Source organism: Scophthalmus maximus, chromosome 4 (assembly GCF_022379125.1).
Source record: "Scophthalmus maximus strain ysfricsl-2021 chromosome 4, ASM2237912v1, whole genome shotgun sequence".
Classification (NCBI taxonomy): Eukaryota; Metazoa; Chordata; class Actinopteri; order Pleuronectiformes; family Scophthalmidae; genus Scophthalmus; species Scophthalmus maximus.
In genome coordinates, this window is record NC_061518.1 from 29,112,776 (window position 1) to 29,135,349 (window position 22,574).

The window sequence follows — 22,574 nt, forward strand, 5'->3', positions numbered from 1 at the left end:
AACAGGTGATACTTTGTTGAAACTGTTTTATTTCAATGAGAAAACGCTAGTTTTGACACAATAGGTGATACGGTGTCAAAACCAACGTAACTCAATGAGAAAACGCTGGTTTTGACACAATAGGTGATACTGTTTCAAAACTATCGTATTTCAATGAGAAAACTTTAGTTTTGACACAATAGGTGATACGGTGTCAAAATCAACGTAACTCAATGAGAAAACGCTGGTTTTGACACAATAGGTGACACTGTGTCAAAACCAACGTAACTCAATGAGAAAATGCTGGTTTTGTCAAATCCTTGTATCATTCGTTCATTCGTTTTTCAAAATAAAACCAAAAATAAAAAAAAATGAAAATGACTTGTTTTCCCAATATTCGTTTCCAAACCCCAAATGAAAAAACGGAAAAAACTTCAGTGGAAGCAAGAGGGTTACTCTGAAGCCGGAAGACATGACCACAGAGAAAATATCTGTTATTTTCCAGGTATGTATTTTTTATTTAAAACAATAAAGCGATATAGACCTATGGTATTTAAAACTATACTCGTGGGAGCGCACACAGCCAAAACGCTACCTAACATTGTTATGATTTCTACAAGTCCTGCTTGCAAGTGTTCCAGTAGTCATTGCAAACAGTAATTATAATGTATCCTATGGCTATAGTTTATGAACTTTTAAAGTTATTAGAGTGTTAGCGCTGTTTGATCGCCCCCCTTGTGGGGATTCTTCAGAACGGCATTTCATCAGACAAGAACAAGAACCACTAGCAGCGCTACAAATTCAACAATATTTTCCTCATGAAATCCGAAAAGCGCTCTAACATCACTGTACAACATAGGTTTACATTTAGGTTTTAAGGAGTTTTCAGTTTTATTGAACTGTTTATAAATTTGCTGGAAAAGTGATGTAATGTTAAAAGTAACATTACTTTTAACTTAACTTTCGTTTTTGTCCTTGCTCTTTGGAGGTCTTAAGGACAGGGGATGTCGCACATTGTACAGATTGTAAAGTCCCCCGAGGCAAATTGTGATTTGTGATTTTGTGCTAAACAAATAAAATTTGATTTGATATAATTTATAAACTGGCTATATATATGTGCTTGTATATATGGCCAATATGTGTACAGATTTATTAATATGAATGAGAACAGTGTTTATAGCTTCTCTTCTTTATACATCTGTCATAGGTCCAAAAGGAAACTGTTTATTTGACAGACGACACCAACGTGGCCATATTTCCCCGATCCGATGGGGACTTCAATTGTTTTGACCTCATCGCCAGAGGCCATTATGAGGTGCATGGTGACAGCACCACTGTGGAAAAATCAGCAGGGGCACCTCACTCAGGCCAGCCTGTCCGTTTCTCTTTCCACCGCCCAACCAGCACAGCCACAAGCTCCTCCTGTCCAGTTCCAAGGAGCACCACAACAAGAACTTTTGTGAGGTGATGAAAGTAAACTTTTACATTTTTGCTAAAACATTATTATTTGCAGAGGTGTGACCAACTCTGTTAGCTGGTTATCCCCTATCCTGCATATTTTCATCTCTCCTGCTCCACCTACAATTTATCAGCAAAGTTAAGCTTGTTTAACCGACAGTCTCATGACACCTACATTAAGTGGTTATTGCTATCACTGTATATTAGGGTTCAACAATTAATCCAAATATTATCGCAATTGCAATATGGCCAAATGCAATATCCAAATCCCAGGAGCTGCAATTTTTTGATGAAGGTAAAATGTGTCATAACATCCCATTCTAAGTGAAGCATTGGTTATAGGAGACGCCCCCAGCCTAAAGATGTGAAGGAACATGAGCCTAACAAACACCTCATCATCATCATTTTTGTATTTTATTCAGTGAAAATTAAATTTCACTTCAATTACCATCATACCATCTTTCAATTAACCTTGGCTTATGATTTTAGTGGGAATGGTGATCTCAGGGAGCAGGATTGTGCACCCCCTGCTATAGTTATATAAAAAATAACATCACTAAATAAATAAAAGCCTCACCATGTTTCATTATACAGATTAGTTACTTGTTACAGTCTTTCCTAGCATGAAAACAGTGTTCGACATTGCACCTTGCATCATATAACATATTGGTTATTTCTAATATACTTGACTTTGTATTAAAAAAAGTGTATGTTCCCATCAATATTCAGGAATGTCTTGATTGCTGAAGTCCTGAATGGAAAGCTGGAGACCAGCAAGATGGTTACAGTCCGCTTCTCCGAGTTTGAAGCTTGTGTCGCAACAATCACCAGTAAGGTGAAAGAGGCCCTTGGACAGCAGGAGTCAATGATTTTGACAGATAGTCAGGGCAACGAAATAATTGACTCTGATGGAACTCGGGGTATGTTTGAAATGATTGCTGTGTAAATGCTATTTTCTGCTCACTTTAGGAGTTTATCTGCACAAACAGTTCGCACACTTAACAACTGAATGAGGTGCATACACCTAAATATTATTCTCACATGAAAGTACATTTTGCATTCATAGCTATCTTGGGTGCTTCAGTTTTTTGTGTCCTATTTTTGAATTCTTTACCCACCTATAGGATATAAGTTATCAACAATACAGCAAATATTAGGATGAAAGATAATAAAATCTACATGTCCAATTTTCTTTAATTGCAGGGTCAGCATACTGGAAGCAAAATTCAAGAAAAGTATCTGCGGTGCCTGATCAACAGGTTGAGCTGGTACAAGTGCACAAAAGGAGGAGATCGAGGTAACTGAACTGAAGATTATTATTTTCTTACTTTTTTAATTTTTCAATTCATTTTTTTTGCACACCATTCATATGGTTTCTTTTGGACGACATGATGTCAGCAAGGCTACAATGATTCTTAATATAGCTGTGTGAAGTCATTATTAAGGTTTAATTAAAGGTTAAATTGTACATTTTAAATGTTTTTCAGTCGAAGAGAAGATACTGGCTTTCAAGACGTTTTAGCTGACATCGAAGAGGTTGTCGAAGCAGCCCAGGGACTCAAGGAAGTGACGAAGAAGCTCAAGGATTTGAGTGGATTTGCACTTTCCACAAAGACAACAACCCTGTCTCTTTCAGAGGCTGAAGTAGATTCCTTAAGAGTGGTCTTCGCCTGTCTTGTCTGCAAAGGTTGGTACTGTTTTACTATGGTTCAATAGGAAGAAGGAATGAGAGATCAGAGGCCCTATACACTACACTTCTCTGTATGTTTGTGTTCTAATAAATCTCAAATGCTGTGTGTTGACTTTATATTTGGTCATCTTAATACAGTTGTTGTGGGTTGGCCTATGTACAGATAGCTTCTTTACTGCTAGATCGGCCATCTACTTAACACTGAAAATAAATGATAAAGTACAAGTTGTTTTTTTTTTTAATCTACAGGTCCTGTAGATAAGCCAATGTTCGCAACCTGCTGCAGAAGCCTAATCGGGTGTAAGGCATGTATTGCGGAGTGGAACAACAGCCACAGTTACTGCCCAAAGTGTCGTGCTGTGGATTTGGGCACATACATCCAAGAAGTGGCTGGACTCACCGAGGCGCTGGCAGCACTGGAAAAGTTTTTCCTTTAGTCTATTCTTTCTGCTTTGGAAGCAACACATGTTTGATTATACAGTTCTTCATAACATTGTGCTTTATAATTGAACAATGTCAAATGTTCAATTTTAAAGCACTTTTTTCAGTATTACTGTCACATGTTAAATTATTGTGGCACTCAGTACAGGGTTTACAAGATTTTGTATTTGTTATACTTGTATTTACTGCATGGTCTGAAACGCATACTGTCATACCTTGCCAGTTCTTCAGAGCATTGTGTTTTGTAATGTAATAATGTATAATGATAAAGCTTAAAGCACTTTTTTTGCAGTATTACTGTCACATGTTTAGTTATTGTGGCACTCAGGGTTTACAAGGTTTTATACTTTTATATACTTGTATTTTTTGACAAAATACATATGCAGAGTCTGAACAAACTTGGTATTTATTCTTCTGAAATTGTGCTTACTAAATTACTTTCTCATAAAACTACTGTACAAATATATACACATGGCTAGTTTATCTTGCATGTCTCTCAGTAACATTGATCAGGTAGAACAGTGCCTCCTGAAACATACTATGGTCATTGTTGACCACTGTTCCAAAAAGAAGCGCCATGTCTGGGAACCTCTCTCCGAACAGCTGCTCAGCACGACATTGGTCTTGCTCTGACGGAAATGGGTCAGAGCCAAAGGCAGATACCCAAGTCAGGGAGGACCCAAATTCCTGCTCATACATGTGTGCTGCCTCAGCAGCATTGGGCAGCAGCTCTGTGGGAATTCTTGCTGGACAACTACCAGCTGCAAGTTGGTTTGGTATCCCTCTGCCTAAAATGGGTAGAGAATTTTTTTAGTTTTGGACAAAATTTTGTTTAAAGCTCCATACATACAAATAATATCATACCTTACCTGGTATCCTATGGGCATTCCAGGACTGCACAACTCTGCCAAGTCCAATCTGACTCACTTGACATGCCAGGTTGGAGACACAAAATTTCGTTACATTATCTTGCATGTCGAGTAGCTCTTGATCCAGCAGGTGAACCAGGGCCTGTTTTATGGGATAGTTCACCCGATTATTGACCTCTGGCCAAATTCTTTCCACACGAAGGTTCTGTTTAAACACAAGAAAAACTTTGAGACTGATTGAAAACACTTCAGATCAGAAAACTTTTTTTTACAACCAAAAAGCAGAAAAAGTTGGTCTGGTGTGTAAAATACAGGTATTTAGGCTTTATTTACAGCAGTGATTTGTAAATATACTTTGATCTTGAATTTTGTTTCAGACAGTATGAAGTCAAGATATTTCAGCTTCAATTCCTGCCTCTTAACCATGCACCTCATCCCAAGATGTTGGGCCAGACAGGAACATTTTGTACAAGCGATGAGGTGAAGCATTGAACATTGCACAGCTGATGTTAGTTAAATTTATTTAGAAAGTTAATTATTATCTTTATATGTAATCACTATTACAAAATTTACCCTTGAAGAGGTTGTCTGCACATAAGGTAGCCTGTTAACATTATGTCTGTGATGAGACAGCTTTTCCTGCATGTACAGGGTCAAGTAAAACTCCCTGCCATGATCCACTCTGACTTGGTCCCACATGCCATTGTTAGCAACTGCTTTCCTGTAATAGAAAAATATTTAGATTATATGGATACTTATGTGGATATGATAGATACTGATTAATTTCACATTCAAATGCATGTAGCAAATACTGATTGTATTGTAATAATACTGATATTGTACATTAATTCCACATAGTGGAAGTCAAGTAACCTTGATTGGACTTGCCTGTAAACTTCCTTATAAATAACAAGGTTGTTCTTTATTGGCATTGTGGAATCAGCAACAATTTTACTGCTACATACATCAATAGCCAAGACGTGCGTCACTCCAAACATTCCCAGCTTCTCATTTTGGTCGAGGTGGAGTTTGTGGCCCATATACTCTGCGTGGTAAGGAACTGGGTTTAGATTACGTGCTCCCTAAAACAAGTATAATTCAATCAATGCAAAGTGCAATAACATTAAGTTAGCTAAAATGTTCAAATAATATACAAACTTAATACATGCATGGACTACTAATATGCAGACTTTAAGTCTAAATTTAACATTTCATGAGGTCACTTATTTAAAAAATTAATCTTTTGTTGTTGAATATGCTTGATGTAGGTGACTTACCTGGCGACGCAGCTCATTATATGGCTGGTGCACTTCTCTGAGAATCTTTCCCACTCGAGGTTCTCCTACCCTCACCCCCACTGATGACAGGTATCCTGTCATGAATTTCCATCCATAAGATGGCCCTGTCTATCAAGACATAAGATATGTAATCAATTCATTTAAACGATAATTCAATTTGATATCTAATTTTTTTAATTGTTCACTAATTAGTAGTCTTGGATTAAAAAAAATCCACATATGAAGCTTGATTACAGTATGATTGTAAGTTTTGCAACAAAGCCGTAAACATTACACTGCTCGTAATTGCTTCCTCGGGCATCAGTTGAGAAGCAGCAGGTAGACGGTTGCTATATGGGTCGCGAGGGACGCTATGACATCATTTTTACAGGCCGCGGCCAGGACACTATTGCAACTCAAAAAAAATCTGCCTAGCCGTGTAATTAAGACTCCAACCTTAATAAAGATTTGCATTCAAACGCATATAACAAAACTGTGATTTAAGTTACATGAAACGTATCGTTTACAAAATTACCCTCAGCATAATAAGGTAAATTATAAATAAATAGATAGATACATATAAAATTGATAAATATAAATTTGGCACAGCGCACAGGACTGAATAAATATTCCAAGGATACGAAAAGGAGTGAGGGTGCAAAATATTGTGTAAACATTGATATGTAAACACAAATAAATATGAAAAGCGTACGTGTTGTTCGATGTTAAAATGGGAACACTTACCTGATCTATTGATGACATGATTGCCGTTTCCAGTTCTGCGTCTGACACGTCTTTTCTGCCTGAGCTGGTGTTGAACACAGAATCGTCTGATGGACATTTCGGAGCATCTCTGGACACCTAACCGCTGCAGCGCGGTGGAAATCTCGGCATGAGTTTTGCCTTCCTCAAAATGCTGCCTAATTATGTCCGAATATTCTGAACATTGCTCTAGTCCGGCCATGACTTTTTTGCAGTCCCCCTTAAAGCGTCCTGGTCACAGGTCACTTCCGGGTCACGCACCTTGCGTCAAATGAAAATACCAAAATTGGATGAAACGCTCGTTATCCGTTTTTTCCATTTTTCACCTGAGCACAAAAACGGAAAGTGGAAAAACGAATCGTTATCCGTTTTTTCATTTTGGTTTTGGAAACGAATATTGAGAAAACAGGTCATTTTGTGTTATTTTATTTTTTAGTTAGAATGATACACGGATTTTGTCACAATAGGTTCAAAATTGTGATACTGTGTCAAAACGAGCGTAACAATGAGAAAACGCTCTTTTGACACAACAGGTGATACTTTGTCAAAACTGTCGTATTTCAATGACAAAACACTAGTTTTGACACCATAGGTGATACTGTGTCAAAACCAACGTAACTCAATGAGAAAACGCTATTTTTGACACAATAGGTGATACTGTTTCAAAACTATCGTATTTCAATGAGAAAATGCTGGTTTTGACACAATTGGTGATACTGTGTCAAAACTATCGTATTTCAATGAGAAAACGCTAGTTTTGACACAATAGGTGATACTGTGTCAAAACTAACGTAACAATGAGAAAATGCTGGTTTTGTCACAATAGGTTCAAAATTGTGATACTGTGTCAAAACGAGCGTAACTCAATGAAAAAACGCTAGTTTTGACACAATAGGTGACACTGTCAAAACCAATGTAACTCAATGAGAAAACGCTGGTTTTGACACAATAGGTTCAAACCTGTGATACTGTGACAAAACTGTCGTATTTCAATGAGAAAACGCTAGTTTTGACACAATAGGTGATACTGTGTCAAAACTGTCGTATTTCAATGAGAAAACGCTAGTTTTGACACAATAGGTGATACTGTGTCAAAACGAGCGTAACTCAATGAGAAAACGCTACTTTTGACACAATAGGTGATACTGTGTCAAAACAAGCGTAATTCATTGAGTAAACGCTACTTTTGACACAATAGGTGATACTGTGTCAAAACTGTCGTATTTCAATGAGAAAACGCTAGTTTTGACACAATAGGTGATACTGTGTCAAAACTGTCGTATTTCAATGAGAAAACGCTAGTTTTGACACCATAGGTTCAAACCTGTGATACTGTGTCAAAACAAGCGTAATTCAATGGGAAAACGCTAGTTTTGACACAATAGGTGATACTGTTTCAAAACAGTCGTATTTCAATGAGAAAACGCTGGTTTTGACACAATAGGCTCAAACCTGTGATACTGTGTCAAAACTGTCGTAACTCAATGAGAAAACGCTAGTTTTGACACAATAGGTGACACTGTGTCAAAACTGTCGAATTTCAATGAGAAAACGCTAGTTTTGACACAAGAGGTGACACTGTGTCAAAACTGTTGTATTTCAATGAGAAAACGCTAGTTTTGACACCACAGGTTCAAACTTGTGATACGGTGTCAAAACAAGCGTTATTCATTGAGTAAACGCTACTTTTGACACAATAGGTGATACTGTGTCAAAACTGTCGTATTTCAATGAGAAAACGCTAGTTTTGACACAATAGGTGATACTGTTTCAAAACAGTCGTATTTCAATGAGAAAACGCTGGTTTTGACACAATAGGCTCAAACCTGTGATACTGTGTCAAAACTGTCGTAACTCAATGAGAAAACGCTAGTTTTGACACAATAGGTGATACTGTGTCAAAACTGTCGTATTTCAATGAGAAAACGCTAGTTTTGACACAATAGGTGATACTGTGTCAAAACTGTCGTATTTCAATGAGAAAACGCTAGTTTTGACACCATAGGTGATACTGTGTCAAAACAAGCGTAATTCATTGAGTAAACGCTACTTTTGACACAATAGGTGATACTGTGTCAAAACTGTCGTTTTTCAATGAGAAAACGCTAGTTTTGACACCATAGGTTCAAACCTGTGATACTGTGTCAAAACGAGCGTAACTAGATGAGAAAACGCTACTTTTGACACATAAGGTCATACTGTTTCAAAACAGTCGTATTTCAATGAGAAAACGCTAGTTTTGACACAATAGGCTCAAACCTGTGATACTGTGTCAAAACTGTCGTAACTCAATGAGAAAACAGTAGTTTTGACACAATAGGTGACACTGTGTCTTAACTGTCGTATTTCAATGAGAAAAAGCTAGTTTTGACACAATAGGTGAAACTGTGTCTTAACTGTCGTATTTCAATGAGGAAACGCTAGTTTTGACACAATAGGTGATACTGTGTCAAAACCAATGTCACTCAATGAGAAAACGCTAGTTTTGACAATATAGTTGATACTATGTCAAAACTGTCGTATTTCAATGAGAAAACATTAGTTTTGACACCATAGGTTCAAACCTGTGATACTTTGTCAAAATGAGCGTAACTCAATGATAAAACGCTGGTTTTGAAACAATAGGTGGTACTGCTTCAAAACTGTCGTATTTCAATGAGAAAAGGCTAGTTTTGACACCATAGGTTCAAACCTGTGGTACTGTGTCAAAACAAGCGTAATTCATTGAGTAAACGCTACTTTTGACAAAATAGGTGATACTGTGTCAAAACTGTCGTATTTCAATGAGAAAACGCTAGTTTTGACACAATAGGTGATACTGTGTCAAAACGAGCGTAACTCAATGAGAAAACGCTACTTTTGACACAATAGGTGATACTGTGTTAAAACCAACGTAACTCAATGAGAAAACGCTACTTTTGACACAATTGATGATACTGTGTCAAAACTGTCGTATTTCAATGAGAAAACGCTAGTTTTGACACCATAGGTGATACTGTGTCAAAACGAGCGTAACTCAATGAGAAAACACTAGTTTTGACAATATAGTTGATACTATGTCAAAACTGTCGTATTTCAATGAGAAAACATTAGTTTTGACACCATAGGTTCAAACCTGTGATACTGTGTCAAAACCAACGTAACTCAATGTGAAAACGCTGGTTTTCACACAATAGGTTCAAAACTGTGATACTGTGTCAAAACAAGCGTAACTCAATGAGAAAACCCCAGTTTTGACACAATAGGTGATACTGTTTCAAAACTATCGTATTTCAATGAGAAAACGTTAGTTTTGACACAATAGGTGATACTGTGTCAAAACCAACGTAACTCAATGAGAAAACGCTAGTTTTGACACAACAGGTGATACTTTGTTGAAACTGTTTTATTTCAATGAGAAAACGCTAGTTTTGACACAATAGGTGATACGGTGTCAAAACCAACGTAACTCAATGAGAAAACGCTGGTTTTGACACAATAGGTGATACTGTTTCAAAACTATCGTATTTCAATGAGAAAACTTTAGTTTTGACACAATAGGTGATACGGTGTCAAAATCAACGTAACTCAATGAGAAAACGCTGGTTTTGACACAATAGGTGACACTGTGTCAAAACCAACGTAACTCAATGAGAAAATGCTGGTTTTGTCAAATCCTTGTATCATTCGTTCATTCGTTTTTCAAAATAAAACCAAAAATAAAAAAAAATGAAAATGACTTGTTTTCCCAATATTCGTTTCCAAACCCCAAATGAAAAAACGGAAAAAACTTCAGTGGAAGCAAGAGGGTTACTCTGAAGCCGGAAGACATGACCACAGAGAAAATATCTGTTATTTTCCAGGTATGTATTTTTTATTTAAAACAATAAAGCGATATAGACCTATGGTATTTAAAACTATACTCGTGGGAGCGCACACAGCCAAAACGCTACCTAACATTGTTATGATTTCTACAAGTCCTGCTTGCAAGTGTTCCAGTAGTCATTGCAAACAGTAATTATAATGTATCCTATGGCTATAGTTTATGAACTTTTAAAGTTATTAGAGTGTTAGCGCTGTTTGATCGCCCCCCTTGTGGGGATTCTTCAGAACGGCATTTCATCAGACAAGAACAAGAACCACTAGCAGCGCTACAAATTCAACAATATTTTCCTCATGAAATCCGAAAAGCGCTCTAACATCACTGTACAACATAGGTTTACATTTAGGTTTTAAGGAGTTTTCAGTTTTATTGAACTGTTTATAAATTTGCTGGAAAAGTGATGTAATGTTAAAAGTAACATTACTTTTAACTTAACTTTCGTTTTTGTCCTTGCTCTTTGGAGGTCTTAAGGACAGGGGATGTCGCACATTGTACAGATTGTAAAGTCCCCCGAGGCAAATTGTGATTTGTGATTTTGTGCTAAACAAATAAAATTTGATTTGATATAATTTATAAACTGGCTATATATATGTGCTTGTATATATGGCCAATATGTGTACAGATTTATTAATATGAATGAGAACAGTGTTTATAGCTTCTCTTCTTTATACATCTGTCATAGGTCCAAAAGGAAACTGTTTATTTGACAGACGACACCAACGTGGCCATATTTCCCCGATCCGATGGGGACTTCAATTGTTTTGACCTCATCGCCAGAGGCCATTATGAGGTGCATGGTGACAGCACCACTGTGGAAAAATCAGCAGGGGCACCTCACTCAGGCCAGCCTGTCCGTTTCTCTTTCCACCGCCCAACCAGCACAGCCACAAGCTCCTCCTGTCCAGTTCCAAGGAGCACCACAACAAGAACTTTTGTGAGGTGATGAAAGTAAACTTTTACATTTTTGCTAAAACATTATTATTTGCAGAGGTGTGACCAACTCTGTTAGCTGGTTATCCCCTATCCTGCATATTTTCATCTCTCCTGCTCCACCTACAATTTATCAGCAAAGTTAAGCTTGTTTAACCGACAGTCTCATGACACCTACATTAAGTGGTTATTGCTATCACTGTATATTAGGGTTCAACAATTAATCCAAATATTATCGCAATTGCAATATGGCCAAATGCAATATCCAAATCCCAGGAGCTGCAATTTTTTGATGAAGGTAAAATGTGTCATAACATCCCATTCTAAGTGAAGCATTGGTTATAGGAGACGCCCCCAGCCTAAAGATGTGAAGGAACATGAGCCTAACAAACACCTCATCATCATCATTTTTGTATTTTATTCAGTGAAAATTAAATTTCACTTCAATTACCATCATACCATCTTTCAATTAACCTTGGCTTATGATTTTAGTGGGAATGGTGATCTCAGGGAGCAGGATTGTGCACCCCCTGCTATAGTTATATAAAAAATAACATCACTAAATAAATAAAAGCCTCACCATGTTTCATTATACAGATTAGTTACTTGTTACAGTCTTTCCTAGCATGAAAACAGTGTTCGACATTGCACCTTGCATCATATAACATATTGGTTATTTCTAATATACTTGACTTTGTATTAAAAAAAGTGTATGTTCCCATCAATATTCAGGAATGTCTTGATTGCTGAAGTCCTGAATGGAAAGCTGGAGACCAGCAAGATGGTTACAGTCCGCTTCTCCGAGTTTGAAGCTTGTGTCGCAACAATCACCAGTAAGGTGAAAGAGGCCCTTGGACAGCAGGAGTCAATGATTTTGACAGATAGTCAGGGCAACGAAATAATTGACTCTGATGGAACTCGGGGTATGTTTGAAATGATTGCTGTGTAAATGCTATTTTCTGCTCACTTTAGGAGTTTATCTGCACAAACAGTTCGCACACTTAACAACTGAATGAGGTGCATACACCTAAATATTATTCTCACATGAAAGTACATTTTGCATTCATAGCTATCTTGGGTGCTTCAGTTTTTTGTGTCCTATTTTTGAATTCTTTACCCACCTATAGGATATAAGTTATCAACAATACAGCAAATATTAGGATGAAAGATAATAAAATCTACATGTCCAATTTTCTTTAATTGCAGGGTCAGCATACTGGAAGCAAAATTCAAGAAAAGTATCTGCGGTGCCTGATCAACAGGTTGAGCTGGTACAAGTGCACAAAAGGAGGAGATCGAGGTAACTGAACTGAAGATTATTATTTTCTTACTTTTTTAATTTTTCAATTCATTTTTTTTGCACACCATTCATATGGTTTCTTTTGGACGACATGATGTCAGCAAGGCTACAATGATTCTTAATATAGCTGTGTGAAGTCATTATTAAGGTTTAATTAAAGGTTAAATTGTACATTTTAAATGTTTTTCAGTCGAAGAGAAGATACTGGCTTTCAAGACGTTTTAGCTGACATCGAAGAGGTTGTCGAAGCAGCCCAGGGACTCAAGGAAGTGACGAAGAAGCTCAAGGATTTGAGTGGATTTGCACTTTCCACAAAGACAACAACCCTGTCTCTTTCAGAGGCTGAAGTAGATTCCTTAAGAGTGGTCTTCGCCTGTCTTGTCTGCAAAGGTTGGTACTGTTTTACTATGGTTCAATAGGAAGAAGGAATGAGAGATCAGAGGCCCTATACACTACACTTCTCTGTATGTTTGTGTTCTAATAAATCTCAAATGCTGTGTGTTGACTTTATATTTGGTCATCTTAATACAGTTGTTGTGGGTTGGCCTATGTACAGATAGCTTCTTTACTGCTAGATCGGCCATCTACTTAACACTGAAAATAAATGATAAAGTACAAGTTGTTTTTTTTTTTAATCTACAGGTCCTGTAGATAAGCCAATGTTCGCAACCTGCTGCAGAAGCCTAATCGGGTGTAAGGCATGTATTGCGGAGTGGAACAACAGCCACAGTTACTGCCCAAAGTGTCGTGCTGTGGATTTGGGCACATACATCCAAGAAGTGGCTGGACTCACCGAGGCGCTGGCAGCACTGGAAAAGTTTTTCCTTTAGTCTATTCTTTCTGCTTTGGAAGCAACACATGTTTGATTATACAGTTCTTCATAACATTGTGCTTTATAATTGAACAATGTCAAATGTTCAATTTTAAAGCACTTTTTTCAGTATTACTGTCACATGTTAAATTATTGTGGCACTCAGTACAGGGTTTACAAGATTTTGTATTTGTTATACTTGTATTTACTGCATGGTCTGAAACGCATACTGTCATACCTTGCCAGTTCTTCAGAGCATTGTGTTTTGTAATGTAATAATGTATAATGATAAAGCTTAAAGCACTTTTTTTGCAGTATTACTGTCACATGTTTAGTTATTGTGGCACTCAGGGTTTACAAGGTTTTATACTTTTATATACTTGTATTTTTTGACAAAATACATATGCAGAGTTCTGAACAAACTTGGTATTTATTCTTCTGAAATTGTGCTTACTAAATTACTTTCTCATAAAACTACTGTACAAATATATACACATGGCTAGTTTATCTTGCATGTCTCTCAGTAACATTGATCAGGTAGAACAGTGCCTCCTGAAACATACTATGGTCATTGTTGACCACTGTTCCAAAAAGAAGCGCCATGTCTGGGAACCTCTCTCCGAACAGCTGCTCAGCACGACATTGGTCTTGCTCTGACGGAAATGGGTCAGAGCCAAAGGCAGATACCCAAGTCAGGGAGGACCCAAATTCCTGCTCATACATGTGTGCTGCCTCAGCAGCATTGGGCAGCAGCTCTGTGGGAATTCTTGCTGGACAACTACCAGCTGCAAGTTGGTTTGGTATCCCTCTGCCTAAAATGGGTAGAGAATTTTTTTAGTTTTGGACAAAATTTTGTTTAAAGCTCCATACATACAAATAATATCATACCTTACCTGGTATCCTATGGGCATTCCAGGACTGCACAACTCTGCCAAGTCCAATCTGACTCACTTGACATGCCAGGTTGGAGACACAAAATTTCGTTACATTATCTTGCATGTCGAGTAGCTCTTGATCCAGCAGGTGAACCAGGGCCTGTTTTATGGGATAGTTCACCCGATTATTGACCTCTGGCCAAATTCTTTCCACACGAAGGTTCTGTTTAAACACAAGAAAAACTTTGAGACTGATTGAAAACACTTCAGATCAGAAAACTTTTTTTTACAACCAAAAAGCAGAAAAAGTTGGTCTGGTGTGTAAAATACAGGTATTTAGGCTTTATTTACAGCAGTGATTTGTAAATATACTTTGATCTTGAATTTTGTTTCAGACAGTATGAAGTCAAGATATTTCAGCTTCAATTCCTGCCTCTTAACCATGCACCTCATCCCAAGATGTTGGGCCAGACAGGAACATTTTGTACAAGCGATGAGGTGAAGCATTGAACATTGCACAGCTGATGTTAGTTAAATTTATTTAGAAAGTTAATTATTATCTTTATATGTAATCACTATTACAAAATTTACCCTTGAAGAGGTTGTCTGCACATAAGGTAGCCTGTTAACATTATGTCTGTGATGAGACAGCTTTTCCTGCATGTACAGGGTCAAGTAAAACTCCCTGCCATGATCCACTCTGACTTGGTCCCACATGCCATTGTTAGCAACTGCTTTCCTGTAATAGAAAAATATTTAGATTATATGGATACTTATGTGGATATGATAGATACTGATTAATTTCACATTCAAATGCATGTAGCAAATACTGATTGTATTGTAATAATACTGATATTGTACATTAATTCCACATAGTGGAAGTCAAGTAACCTTGATTGGACTTGCCTGTAAACTTCCTTATAAATAACAAGGTTGTTCTTTATTGGCATTGTGGAATCAGCAACAATTTTACTGCTGAATCCATCAATAGCCAAGACGTGTGTCACTCCAAACATTCCCAGCTTCTCATTTTGGTCGAGGTGGAGTTTGTGGCCCATATACTCTGCGTGGTAAGGAACTGGGTTTAGATTACGTGCTCCCTAAAACAAGTATAATTCAATCAATGCAAAGTGCAATAACATTAAGTTAGCTAAGATGTTCAAATAATATACAAACTTAATACATGCATGGACTACTAATATGCATACTTTAAGTCTAAATTTAACATTTCATGAGGTCACATTTAAAAAATTAATCTTTTTGTTGTTGAATATGCTTAATGTAGGTGACTTACCTGGCGACGCAGCTCATTATATGGCTGGTGCACTTCTCTGAGAATCTTTCCCACTCGAGGTTCTCCTACCCTCACCCCCACTGATGACAGGTATCCTGTCATGAATTTCCGTCCATAAGATGGCCCTGTCTATCAAGACATAACATATGTAATCAATTCATTTAAACGATAATTCAATTTGATATCTAATTTTTTTAATTGTTCACTAATTAGTAGTCTTGGATTAAAAAAAATCCACATATGAAGCTTGATTACAGTATGATTGTAAGTTTTGCAACAAAGCCGTAAACATTACACTGCTCGTAATTGCTTCCTCGGGCATCAGTTGAGAAGCAGCAGGTAGACGGTTGCTCTATGGGTCGCGAGGGACGCTATGACATCATTTTTACAGGCCGCGGCCAGGACACTATTGCAACTCAAAAAAATCTGCCTAGCCGTGTAATTAAGACTCCAACCTTAATAAAGATTTACATTCAAACGCATATAACAAAACTGTGATTTAAGTTACATGAAACGTATCGTTTACAAAATTACCCTCAGCATAATAAGGTAAATTATAAATAAATAGATAGATACATATAAAATTGATAAATATAAATTTGGCACAGCGCACAGGACTGAATAAATATTCCAAGGATACGAAAAGGAGTGAGGGTGCAAAATATTGTGTAAACATTGATATGTAAACACAAATAAATATGAATAGCGTACGTGTTGTTCGATGTTAAAATGGGAACACTTACCTGATCTATTGATGACATGATTGCCGTTTCCAGTTCTGCGTCTGACACGTCTTTTCTGCCTGAGCTGGTGTTGAACACAGAATCGTCTGATGGACATTTCGGAGCATCTCTGGACACCTAACTGCTGCAGCGCGGTGGAAATCTCGGCATGAGTTTTGCCTTCCTCAAAATGCTGCCTAATTATGTCAGAATATTCTGAACATTGCTCTAGTCCGGCCATGACTTTTTTGCAGTCCCCCTTAAAGCGTCCTGGTCACAGGTCACTTCCGGGTCACGCACCTTGCGTCAAATGAAAATACCAAAATTGGATGAAACGCTCGTTATCCGTTTTTTCCATTTTTCATCTGAGCACAAAAACGGAAAGTGGAAAAACGAATCGTTATCCGTTTTTTCATTTTGGTTTTGGAAACGAATATTGAGAAAACAAGTCATTTTGTGTTTTTTTATTTTTTGGTTTTATTTTGAAAAACGAATGAACGAATGATACACGGATTTTGTCACAATAGGTTCAAAATTGTGATACTGTGTCAAAACGAGCGTAACAATGAGAAAACGCTAGTTTTGACACAGTAGGTGATACTGTGTCAAAACCAACGTAACTCAATGAGAAAATGCTGGTTTTGTCACAATAGGTTCAAATCTGTGATACTCTGTCAAAACTGTCGCATTTCGATGAGAAAACGCTAGTTTTGACACAATAGGTGATACTGTGTCAAAACTGTCGTATTTCAATAACAAAACACTAGTTTTTTACACAATAGGCTCAAACTTGTGATACTGTGTCGAAACTGTCGTAACTTAATGAGAAAATGCTGGTTTTGACACAATAGGTTCAAACCTGTGATACTGTGTCAAAACGAGCGTATTTCAATGAGAAAAAGCTGGTTTTGACAAAATAGGTTCAAATCTGTGATACTGTTTCAAAACTGTCGTATTTCAATGAGAAAATGCTGTTTTTGTCACAATTGGCTCAATATTGTGATACTGTGTCAAAACGGGCATAACTCAATGAAAAAACGCTAGTTTTGACACGGTATCACATGTGTCAAAACTAGTGTTTTCTAATTGAGTTACGTTAGTTTTGACACAGTATCACAATTTTGAACCTATTGTGTCAAAACAAGCGTTTTCTGAGTGAGTTACGTTGGCTTTGACACAGTATCACCTCTTGTGTCAAAACTAGTGTTTTTTCATTGAAATACGACAGTTTTGACCCAGTATCACCTATTTTGTCACAATTAGCGTTTTTTCATTGAGTTAAGTTGGTTTTTACACAGTATCACAGTTTTGAACCCGTTTTGTCAAAACTAGCGTTCTCTCATTGAGTACCGCTAGTTTTGACACAGTATCACAGTTTTGAACCTATTGTGTCAAAACCAGGGTTTTCTCATTGAGTTACGTTGGTTTTGACACAGTATCACCTATTGTGTCAAAAGTAGCGTTTTCTCATTGAGTAACGCTAGTTTTGACACAGTATCACAGTTTTGAACCTATTGTGTCAAAACCAGCGTTTTCTCATTGAGTGACGTTGGTTTTGACACAGTATCACCTATAGTGTCTAAACTACCATTTTCTCATTGAAATACGACAGTCTTGTCAAAGAATCACAGGTTTGAACCTATTGTGTTAAAACCAGCGTTTTCTCATTGAAATACGACAGTTTTGACACAGTATCACCTATTGTGTCAAAAGTAGCGTTTTCTCATTGAGTTACGCTCGTTTTGACACAGTATCACTTATTGTGTCAAAAGTAGCGTTTTCTCATTGAGTTACGCTAGTTTTGACACAATATCACAGTTTTGAACCTATTGTGTCAAAACTAAAGTTTTCTTATTGAGTTACGCTAGTTTTGACAAAGTATTACAGTTTTTAACCTATTGTGTCAAAACCAGCGTTTTCTCATTGAGTTACGTTGGTTTTGACACAGTATCACCTATTGTGTCAAAACCAGCGTTTTCTCATTGAGTTTCAATCGTTTTGACACAATATCACCTATTGTGTCAAAAGTAGAGTTTTCTCATTTAGCTACGCTCGTTTTGACACAGTATCAGCTATTGTGTCAAAAGTAGCGTTTTCTCATTGAGTTACGCTAGTTTTGACACAGTATCACCTATTGTGTCAAAACCAGCATTCTTTCATTGAGTTACGCTAGTTTTGACACAGTATCACAGTTTTGAACCTATTGTTTCAAAACCAGCGTTTTTTCATTGAAATACGACAGTTTTTTCACAGTATCAAAGGTTTGAACCTATTGTGTCAAAACCAGCGTTTTCTCATTGAGTTACGCTCGTTTTTACACAGTATCACAGTTTTCAACCTATTGTGTCAAAACCAGTGTTTTCTCATTGAGTTACGTTGGTTTTGACACAGTATCACCTATTGTGTCAAAAGTAGCGTTTTCTCATTGAAATACGACAGTTTTGACACAGTATCATCAATTGTGTCAAAAGTAGCGTTTTCTCATTGAGTTATGTTGGTTTTGACACAGTATCACCTATTGTGTCAAAAATAGCGTTTTCTCATAGAAATACGACAGTTTTGTCACAGTATCAAAGGTTTGAACCTATTGTGTCAAAAGTAGCTTTTTCTCATTGAGTTACGCTCGTTTTGACACAGTATCACTTATTGTGTCAAAACTAGCATTTTCTCATTGAAATACGACAGTTTTGACACAGTATCACAGTTTTGAACCTATTGTGTCAAAACCAGCGTTTTCTCATTGAGTTACGCTCGTTTTGACACAGTATCACAGGTTTGAACCTATGGTGTCAAAACTAGTTTTTTCTTATTGAAATACGATAGTTTTGACACAGTATATCAGGTTTGAACCTCAGGTGTCAAAAACTAGTGTTTTCTCATTGAATTACGCTTGTTTTGACACAGTATCACCAGTTCTGTCAAAAGTAACGTTTTCTCATTGAGTTACGCTCATTTTGACACAGTATCACCTATTGTGTCAAAAGTAGCGTTTACTCAATGAATTACGCTTGTTTTGACACAGTATCACAGATTTGAACCTATGGTGTCAAAACTAGCGTTTTCTCATTGAAATACAACAGTTTTGAAGCAGTACCACCTATTGTTTCAAAACCAGCGTTTTATCATTGAGTTACGCTCATTTTGACACAGTATCACAGGTTTGAACCTATGGTGTCAAATCTAGCGTTTTCTCATTGAGTGACATTGGTTTTGACAAAGTGTCACCTATTGTGTCAAAACTAGCGTTTTCTCAATGAAATACGACAGTTTTGACACAGTTTCACCTATTGTGTCAAAACTAGCGTTTTCTCATTGAAATACGACAGTTTTGACACAGTATGACCTATTGTGTCAAAACTAGCGTTTTCCCATTGAATTACGCTTGTTTTGACACAGTATCACAGGTTTGAACCTATGGTGTCAAAACTAGCGTTTTCTCATTGAGTTACGCCCGTTTTGACACAGTATCACCTATTGTGTCAAAACTAGCGTTTTCTCATTGAGTTACGCCCGTTTTGACACAGTATCACCTATTGTGTCAAAACTAGCGTTCTCTCATTGAAATACGACAGTTTTGAAGCAGTACCACCTATTGTTTCAAAACCAGCGTTTTATCACTGAGTTACGCTCATTTTGACACAGTATCACAGGTTTGAACCTATGGTGTCAAAATAGCGTTTTCTCATTGAGTGACATTGGGCTTGACACAGTATCACCTATTGTGTCAAAACTAGCGTTTTCTCATTGAAATACGACAGTTTTGACACAGTGTCACCTATTGTGTCAAAAGTAGTGTTTTCTCATTGAGTTACGCTCGTTTTGACACAGTATCACAGGTTTGAACCTATGGTGTCAAAACTAGCGTTTTCTCATTGAAATACGACAGTTTTGACACAGTATCACCTTTTGTGTCAAAACCAGCGTTTTCTCATTGAGTTACGCTCATTTTGACGCAGTATCACCTATTGTGTCAAAACTAGCGTTTTCTCATTGAGTTACGCTCGTTTTGACACAGTGTCACCTATTGTGTCAAAAGTAGCGTTTTCTCATTGAGTTACGCTCATTTTGACACAGTATCACAGGTTTGAACCTATGGTGTCAAAACTAGCATTTTCTCATTGAGTTACATTGGTTTTAACACAGTATCACCTATTGTGTCAAAACTAGCGTTTTCTCATTGAAATAGGACAGTTTTGAAGCAGTACCACCTATTGTTTCAAAACCAGCGTTTTATCACTGAGTTACGCTCATTTTGACACAGTATCACAGGTTTGAACCTATGGTGTCAAAACTAGCATTTTCTCATTGAGTGACATTGGTTTTGACACAGTATCACCTATTGTGTCAAAAGTAGCGTTTTCTCGTTGAGTTACGCTCGTTTTGACACAGTATCACAGGTTTGAACCTATGGTGTCAAAACTAGCGTTTTCTCATTGAGTTAAATTGGTTTTGACACAGTATCACCTATTGTGTCAAAACTAGCGTTTTCTCATTGAAATACGACAGTTTTGACACAGCGTCACCTATTGGGTCAAAACTAGCGTTTTCTCGTTGAGTTACGACAGTTTTGACACAGTATCACAGGTTTGAGCCTATTGTGTAAAAACTAGTGTTTTCTCATTGAAATACGACAGTTTTGACACAGTGTCACCTATTGTGTCAATAGTAGTGTTTTCTCATTGAGTTACGCTCGTTTTGACACAGTATCACAGGTTTGAACCTATGGTGTCAAAACTAGCGTTTTCTCATTGAGTTAAATTGGTTTTGACACAGTATCACCTATTGTGTCAAAACTAGCGTTTTCTCATTGAAATACGACAGTTTTGACACAGCGTCACCTATTGGGTCAAAACTAGCGTTTTCTCGTTGAGTTACGACAGTTTTGACACAGTAATCACAGGTTTGAGCCTATTGTGTAAAAACTAGTGTTTTCTCATTGAAATACGACAGTTTTGACACAGTGTCACCTATTGTGTCAATAGTAGTGTTTTCTCATTGAGTTACGCTCGTTTTGACACAGTATCACAGGTTTGAACCTATGGTGTCAAAACTAGCGTTTTCTCATTGAGTTAAATTGGTTTTGACACAGTATCACCTATTGTGTCAAAACTAGCGTTTTCTCATTGAAATACGACAGTTTTGACACAGCGTCACCTATTGGGTCAAAACTAGCGTTTTCTCGTTGAGTTACGACAGTTTTGACACAGTATCACAGGTTTGAGCCTATTGTGTAAAAACTAGTGTTTTCTCATTGAAATACGACAGTTTTGACACAGTGTCACCTATTGTATAGTAGTGTTTTCTCATTGAGTTACGCTCGTTTTGACACAGTATCACAGGTTTGAACCTATGGTGTCAAAACTAGCGTTTTCTCATTGAAATACGACAGTTTTGACACAGTATCACCTTTTGTGTCAAAACCAGCGTTTTCTCATTGAGTTACGCTCATTTTGACGCAGTATCACAGGTTTGAACCTATTGTGTCAAAAGTAGCGTTTTCTCATTGAGTTACGTTGGTTTTGACACAGTATCACCTATTGTGTCAAAAGTAGCGTTTTGTCATTGAAATACGACAGTTTTGACACAGTATCACCTATTGTGTCAAAAGTAGCGTTTTGTCATTGAAATACGACAGTTTTGACACAGTATCACCTATTGTGTAAAAAGTAGTGTTTTCTCATTGAGTTACGCTCGTTTTGACACAGTATCACAGGTTTGAACCTATGGTGTCAAAACTAGCGTTTTCTCATTGAAATACGACAGTTTTGACAAAGTATCACCTTTTGTGTCAAAACCAGCGTTTTCTCATTGAGTTACGCTCATTTTGACGCAGTATCACCTATTGTGTCAAAACTAGCGTTTTCTCATTGAGTTACGCTCATTTTGACACAGTATCACAGGTTTGAACCTATTGTGTCAAAAGTAGCGTTTTCTCATTGAGTTACGTTGGTTTTAACACAGTATCACCTATTGTGTCAAAAGTAGCGTTTTCTCATTGAGTTACGTTCGTTTTGACACAGTATCACCTATTGTGTCAAAACTAGCGTTTTGTCATTGAAATACGACAGTTTTGACACAGTATCATCAATTGTGTCAAAAGTAGCGTTTTCTCATTGAATTACGCTCGTTTTGACACAGTATCACCTATTGTGTCAAAACTAGCGTTTTCTCATTGAAATACGACAGTTTTGACACAGTATCATCTATTGTGTCAAAAGTAGCGTTTTCTCATTGAGTTACGTTGGTTTTGACACAGTATCACCTATTGTGTCAAAAGTAGCGTTTTCTCATTGATTTACGCTCG

General features: G+C 37.1%; 2 protein-coding genes across 2 annotated transcripts; both read right to left on the reverse strand.

The window, feature by feature from the left end:
• Window positions 1-4,003: 4,003 nt before the first annotated feature.
• LOC118312387 lies at window positions 4,004-5,382 on the reverse strand. Its single transcript, XM_047331618.1, has 3 exons — window positions 5,011-5,382; window positions 4,438-4,642; window positions 4,004-4,356 (listed from the first exon to the last, which is right to left on the reverse strand). The coding sequence occupies exons 1-3, from the start codon at window positions 5,134-5,136 to the stop codon at window positions 4,049-4,051; spliced, it is 639 nt and encodes a 212-aa protein (XP_047187574.1). The 5' UTR covers window positions 5,137-5,382; the 3' UTR covers window positions 4,004-4,048.
• An 8,456-nt stretch (window positions 5,383-13,838) lies between these two features.
• LOC118292573 lies at window positions 13,839-16,535 on the reverse strand. Its single transcript, XM_047331607.1, has 5 exons — window positions 16,292-16,535; window positions 15,549-15,677; window positions 14,846-15,354; window positions 14,273-14,477; window positions 13,839-14,191 (listed from the first exon to the last, which is right to left on the reverse strand). The coding sequence occupies exons 3-5, from the start codon at window positions 14,969-14,971 to the stop codon at window positions 13,884-13,886; spliced, it is 639 nt and encodes a 212-aa protein (XP_047187563.1). The 5' UTR covers window positions 14,972-15,354; window positions 15,549-15,677; window positions 16,292-16,535; the 3' UTR covers window positions 13,839-13,883.
• Between the last annotated feature and the right edge of the window lie 6,039 nt (window positions 16,536-22,574).

What these genes read in the sequence shown, in the direction of transcription:
- LOC118312387 (XM_047331618.1), bottom strand. Translation starts at nt 5,136, where the DNA reads ATGTGGGACCAAGTCAGAGTGGATCATGGCAGGGAGTTTTACTTGACC. An exon ending in TGCAGACAACCTCTTCAAGG is followed by an intron (nt 4,643 to 5,010) that starts GTAAATTTTGTA and finishes GTGTTTAAACAG; the next exon opens with AACCTTCGTGTGGAAAGAAT. An exon ending in GAATGCCCATAGGATACCAG is followed by an intron (nt 4,357 to 4,437) that starts GTAAGGTATGAT and finishes TACCCATTTTAG; the next exon opens with GCAGAGGGATACCAAACCAA.
- LOC118292573 (XM_047331607.1), bottom strand. Translation starts at nt 14,971, where the DNA reads ATGTGGGACCAAGTCAGAGTGGATCATGGCAGGGAGTTTTACTTGACC. An exon ending in TGCAGACAACCTCTTCAAGG is followed by an intron (nt 14,478 to 14,845) that starts GTAAATTTTGTA and finishes GTGTTTAAACAG; the next exon opens with AACCTTCGTGTGGAAAGAAT. An exon ending in GAATGCCCATAGGATACCAG is followed by an intron (nt 14,192 to 14,272) that starts GTAAGGTATGAT and finishes TACCCATTTTAG; the next exon opens with GCAGAGGGATACCAAACCAA.